A 6,318-nucleotide genomic window follows, 5' to 3' on the forward strand; every position below is an offset into this window, starting at 1 on the left:
TGTGTGTGTGTGTGTGTGTGTGTGTGTGTGTGTGTGTGTGTGTGTGTGTGTGGAGAGACAGAGGGGGAGAGAGAGAGCAGCCAACACCTCTCTCCACCAAGGCTGAAGGTGAACAGACGATCATGCTAAGCTTGCTAACTGTTCCACCCTCTGACTGCTGCAGGGGCGTGTCTTACAGAGAGGTTTTTAAATGAGAGCACAGCCGCTGTGACGAAACTGTGCAGAACCACGTCACAGCGGAGAGCCGTTAACCAATATGCAAATTAGCCTGCAGTACCACTGCTCTACCCATATGAGCAGCAAAAAGACGTTTTTAGACCAAATATTACAGATTTGAACAAATACACACAAAAACTTCAAAATTAGCACAGAAACAGTACTATATAACATTTTAGACACATTCTAGACAGTTTATCAGCTAAAAAAGTTAATTTTGGGGTAAGTTACTCTTTAAGGTCCTATGGGACGCAGGACCAGTTCAAGCTTAGCACTAACAGCCATGCATGATCTGATCACTATTAAATGACAGTAAAGTCAAGTGTGATTGCACTTGGGACAATTGCAATTCCACTTTTAGACATGATTTGGGACACTTTTATTCACATTCTTTCCCCTCAAACTGTTCTGAGCTACAGTGAAGAACTGCTTCCCTAACTTGAGGGTGTCTATATATAGTTAGGTTCATATATTTTGGGATATTGAAACAATTGTGTCAATTTCCCAATATTTGTGGACCTGACTGTATACAGGGTGTATCAGAAAAAATGATACTCTTAGAAAAATCGCCATAAAATTAACATAGATAATAATTTTGAAAATGTGGGCGTAACCTTTGGTAGGGGGGATCATTCTGCTTCAAATGACACCAAAATCTTAACGCTTCACGCTCCAGTGAGCAGGGACAGTTGGAATTTCACAAAATTCATGTCCTTTGCCCAAGGAAATGTGAGGGTTAAAATACGATCTGTCACATAAAATTAAAAGTTCAGATGGTGTTTTACATGCTTGCCAAGGCGTTTTTCAAATAATTAACCCTTTCATGTCCTAACGTCGAAACAAAAATATCTGATTTTTAAGTGGATCATAACCAAGGGTTAACAAACACGTGAAGTGGCCGTGGACAAGTCAATCCAGCCAACTAACATTACATGTAATGTAGTGTACATGTACATGTATTCAGTGGGTATTACACGTAATTATTCCATAACCTGGTACAAGATAAGATAAGGTGATGTTTGTGATCATGTTGTTTTAATGAAAGAAAATGAACAGACGATCACATGATCTTGTACCAGGTTTTGGAATAATTACATGTAATACCCACTGAATACATGTACATGTACAGTACATTACATGTAATGTTAGTTGGCTGGATTGACTTGTCCACAGCCACTTCACGTGTTTGTTAACCCTTGGTTATTTATGATCCACTCAAAAATGAGATATTTTTGTTTCGACGTTGGGTCATGAAATGGTTAATTATTTTAAAAACGCCTTGGCGTGTGTGTAAAACACCATCTAAACTTTTAATTTTATGTGACAGATCGTATTTTAACCCTCACATTTCCTTGCACAAAGGACATGAATTTTGTGAATTTCTAACTGTCCRTTCTCACTCGAGCGTTAAGCGTTAACTAAGATTTTGGTATCTTTCGAAGCAGAATGATCCCCTCTACCAAAGGTTATGCCCACATTTTCAAAATTATTATCTATGTTAATTTTATGGCGATTTTTCTGAGAGCATCATTTTTTTTTTTTTTTGTGATACACCCTATATAATACATGTTATGAACAGCACAAAACAAGATAAACAGTTATCTGTGTGAATATTTGGAAGGGCTATCCTCCTGACTGACTCAGTCAGGATGCATGATGGTGCCAGTGTTTGTGGATAGGGGCGTGCCCCTAATGTCTCAGAAATCTTGACTTGCTACCACCCCAACTACATACCAAAATGAGGAGAAAAAGCCTTCTGTATATCAAGAAAATAAGTTGCCAAAACTTTCAGATTGTGTTTTACTAGTTTAAATCAAGCTTGAGTATCAAAATTTGGTGATGAAAAACACCATCAGCCTGAGTAATAAGCATCAGATTTTGTTATAATTAGCTTTACATAAAAACAATACCCATAGACTTTTTCCCATTTGCAGTTTTTTTAACAAAATGATCAAATGTTTTTAGGAAAATACGTGGGAGCAACACAGACTTTTTGGAACCAGTTTTTGCTTCTGCTGTTTTTAAAGCAGTAAAAACCTGCTCAGGTAAAAAGATGAAATATGAACTGTTTTTTTTTTAGCTTTACTAGTAATCATAGAAATGTTGAATGAAATTAAAAGAATACAAGTAGCACCACACCTATGATGGGTTTTTAAGCAAGAGAATATTGACCTGCTAATTAGGACGAAGTCACTGCCAGCTTTTAARAACCAGTTTTTGCTTCCAGTGTTTTTAAATCTGTAAATACTTGCTCTGTCTGGTAGAAAGATGAATTATTTATGTTTTTTTTTTTTTTTTTAACTTTAGGGGTAATCATAAAAATGTTGGATTAATTTAAAGAGATAACACAACCAGCTCTGTGCCTGTGTAGTTTCTCTTCTGTTTGTCACTTCCATGKTGAAGGTGACACAGCTCTGTTGGATAATTAGGCTAGAGAATATTAGCTAGCTAACTTCACAAGTAGCTGTCATTTTCTGTTTGTCGTGTTAGAGCTGCTGTTGTAGAGAGTAAAATTTTATTCTGTTTTGTATTTTTTTAATCCACAGATCTTCTAAGTCACTGAATATACTACACCATCTCTTGAAAAAACTAACCGGGTATGTTGTTTCTATCWTTTTAGTTTGAGTGTAACAGCACCACCCTACTTTGCATGTAGCAAATGTTTAAACCCATAGCACTTATACTGGTTTAAATCTCTGTTCAAACTGACTAATTTTTCATGCATTCAGCCCTTCAGCCTGGGGGTGGAACATACGTYATTTGTCTGATTTCATGAGTTAGGCAACCATTAGCTTACACAATAGATGCTGTACCTTCTGTTTTCTTTAGGCACTTCTCACTGAGTTTCCTGTCATCACTCATCCCAAAAACAAGCAATGACTGTAGTGCTGCAACATGTTTCCTTGCTGTAGTTTTGACTCAAGACTCACCTCTCAATAAGTTTGTTTGGTTTTGTATAGGTTGGAGGAAGGACGGTACCTGATTACGCACAAAGCAGGAGAACCCTTTGTGACTATTTTGAAAGCAGCGACTGGAAAAGCAGGTTGGGGAGCGTACAACCTGCAGCAGGTCCACAGCTYTGTTCCACGACCCCCCAGCTCAGGTCTTGTGCCTTGGGTACCTGTTGATCCAACTGTGGTCCTTCCCTTCCATCAGAAACATGGCCGGGTTCCCTGCACCTTCCCACCAAAGCCTTTCCAAAAGGTGTGTATTTAATTGGTTTACCATGGTAGCAGTGTTTTAAAAACATAAATAAATGATGACAAAGTTGTACATGTACCCATAATGTGAGAAAAACATATTGGAACATTTTTTTGATAAAAGTCTTGGAAGTCAATCCATTTTCCAGGTGGGAGTTCCTTGGGTGTGGACGTAGTTTGGGTTAGCCGTGATTGGTTGGATGGACTTTTATAGGCSTAGTTAGTGTAAACTGTGATTGGTCGGATTGARGTGTGGGTGTGGTGTATGTTATCTGTGATCAGTAGGATTGACGTGGTTTGTGTAAACYGTGACTGGTCTAATTGCTGTGCTGGTGTAGTTTAGTTAAAGGCAGCAGAGGAGAAGAGCCACAGATCAAATCACTAATTTTATGAATATTACTATTAGTCATAACTYGAGACAGGAAGGTGCTAGATGTACCAAATTTGAAGTCAATAAATTATATTTACATGTTCACAATAACTTCTTCATACATCAATCTGACCAGTCACAGTTTACCCAAACTACGCCCACACCCAAGAAACTCCCATTTTTTGACTGTAGAGACCCCCTTCTCTCATTTTTAGACACTCACTCTCACACAGACTCATACATCCTACAAGTGTTATAAATAAAATCCTGTCTTGACTAAGGTATTATCAAARCCCTGGTCTGTTACTTTATTAAGCAAGATGAACCAGTGAACTTCTCCACAGTACACAATGAAGAAGCTAACATACAGTAATAAGCTGCAGCTCAGTTGTTTGTTATTGCAGACTCTAGAGACATTTTCTCAGTGCCTGCAAAGTTGTCAACTCAATTTAACCTTTTAACTTCTAAAAAGGGGAGATATAAATATTGTTTTAGAATGTGACGAATAAGGCCACCCTATGATGCCTCATCTGACTAAAGAACCTCTTTTACACTTTTTTTTTCTTCTTTTTTTATCTTACCAGACAGGGCAAGAGCGAGTTAATAAGCCTGGAGCTGGCCTTAAGAACAACCAGAATGCGCAAGGCAAGAAGAAGAAGAAGAAGAAAAAACGCTCAGCCAAACGTGACCGTTATATCAAAAAGCTTATTCAGAACTCCATTTAAAATCCTTCATCRAATGATTTCATTTCCTGTAATTCATGTTTTATTTCATTGCTTAGGTTAGTCAGAACAGCTGGACCTGTGTTTCTACTGCAAAGAAAGAAAAGACTGATATATAGTTACAYACTGGGTGTGCTTTAAAAATGATATTGCCATGACATTTTTCCCATGTAAAAAAATGTTCTTTATTTTTATACTTTGCTCTCTGGAATTTTCTATATCTTGTTTGAAAACGTGTTTTGTAAAAGATGAACAAAAAATAAAGTTATCAGTGTTCAAATTTTCTTGAAAGCTTTAAMGTTGGCAGAGTTTGAACTGTTGCAAACTCGAGATAAGACAACTTCTGGAAAACCTCCTGAAGGCAGATTGCTCTAAATCACCAGCAGACTCTGAGGAAACTTTGCACCACTTTAAAACGTTGAGTAGCTTGGCCTGAACTCAGAGGAATTGGGTGGAGCCGTGACAGAACAGGGAGGGGAGGGGGATCCGAGTCCTTTTTGTATGACAAAAGTTCAGCTTCCACTCCCATACCACTTCAACATCACAAGGCTCAATCTCTGCATCATCTTCACGTCTACMACTAAGGTAAACTGCATTGTCAAATTTAACTGCATAGAAAGTGTTTGGATATTCACATAGCAARAGGAATTTAAGGAATTTTCCAGCTTGTAATGAAGACACATGACTTGTTTCCACAAGTTGTGCTTTAGTCCAACCASTTTAGCCTCTTTCTTAAGTTATTTCTAGAATTATTTAGTCCTTAAACTCAGATTAGCTTCATAAAACAGTTTTGTCTGTGCATGTGAGTGTTCTCAGTGTTCATACCAGACTTGAGCTCAGAAGCACACTTTCCAGGGTGTGGTCAYTGTGGTGCCCCTGTAATAGATGTGTCAGAGTCAACAGGGCTTAGCTGAGCATATTATTACTGAAAACCTCCCTTAATCTGAAGATAATGCAGCCAAAATGAGAAAAACTCAACTAAAAAAAATTTACAGTTACTGATTTCTGCAGAAAGAACTATTGTTCCACCTCTGATGTGAAGACATTGCTCAACAAGTGAAAAGATTTTTRTCTAAAAGTATAAAGATGCATTTTTCTAGGTTGATGTCAGTGACAGGATTACAGATTAATGTCATCTTTTTCAGAACAATCAAGATGGCTMTGGTGTCAGAGTACCTGGGAAAGTTGACTCTCAATTTTGGGGTAATGTCAAACTTTTCTTCTGCCTTAATAACAAACTGATTTACTCAGTGTTGGCGGTTAAATACTTTTGTTCTCATAGTGATTTGCTTTGAATTACAGACCGAATCCAAGTACCCCACTGTGGTACCCTTTAGGGACTTTGACCCAGACAGAGATGCTACCAGAATAGAGACTGCTATCAAAACCAAAGGTAATATGGTCATGTGTGTTTTTGCTACAGATAAATAGCTGGTACATGTGAGTCAGCAGTATTTCAAAAGTACTTTAGTCACACAGGAAACTCCCTCTTTGTCTGTGCCTCACTGGATCTGAATCAGATTTGGCAGCCAATCATTTTGTTCTAGAAAAAACACTCTTTGCTTATACCAGGGATGTTATACCAGGGATGTTATACCAGGGATGTTATACCAGGGATGTTATACCAGGGATGGGCAACTGACGGCCCGCGGACCGTAACATGTTCAGCCCAGCAATGAGGCCCCACCCTCTCAAAATAGATATTTTTTTGTTTTGTTTTGATTTGTTTTGTTTTAAAAAAAAAATCACTTTAAGCAGCTCTTAGAATCTAGAGGCTGCTTTAATTGCTTTTTAAGGATAAATATATATA

At 37.9% G+C, this 6,318-nt stretch overlaps 2 protein-coding genes across 3 annotated transcripts in view; both read left to right on the forward strand.

Moving 5' to 3' along the window:
• ice2 (interactor of little elongator complex ELL subunit 2) overlaps nt 1-4,791 on the forward strand; it is a gene marked incomplete at its 5' end in the record, with an annotated part of 10,707 nt that extends 5,916 nt beyond the window's left edge. Inside the window, 3 exon segments of one of the 2 annotated variants that reach the window (XM_014003601.1) lie at nt 2,763-2,813; nt 3,177-3,420; nt 4,371-4,791. In XM_014003601.1, the coding sequence (XP_013859055.1) occupies nt 2,763-2,813; nt 3,177-3,420; nt 4,371-4,511 (436 nt within the window). 2 annotated transcript variants of the gene reach the window in all.
• Nucleotides 4,792-5,604: 813 nt separating this feature from the next.
• LOC106514368 (annexin A2) overlaps nt 5,605-6,318 on the forward strand; it is a 5,067-nt gene continuing 4,353 nt past the window's right edge. Inside the window, exons 1-2 of the mRNA XM_014003603.1 lie at nt 5,605-5,711; nt 5,811-5,901. Coding sequence (XP_013859057.1) covers nt 5,613-5,711; nt 5,811-5,901 — 190 coding nt within the window. The 5' untranslated portion in view covers nt 5,605-5,612. The remainder of the gene's footprint in view (nt 5,712-5,810; nt 5,902-6,318) is intronic.

Source organism: Austrofundulus limnaeus, unplaced genomic scaffold (genome assembly GCF_001266775.1).
Source record: "Austrofundulus limnaeus strain Quisiro unplaced genomic scaffold, Austrofundulus_limnaeus-1.0 Scaffold19, whole genome shotgun sequence".
NCBI lineage: Eukaryota > Metazoa > Chordata > Actinopteri > Cyprinodontiformes > Rivulidae > Austrofundulus > Austrofundulus limnaeus.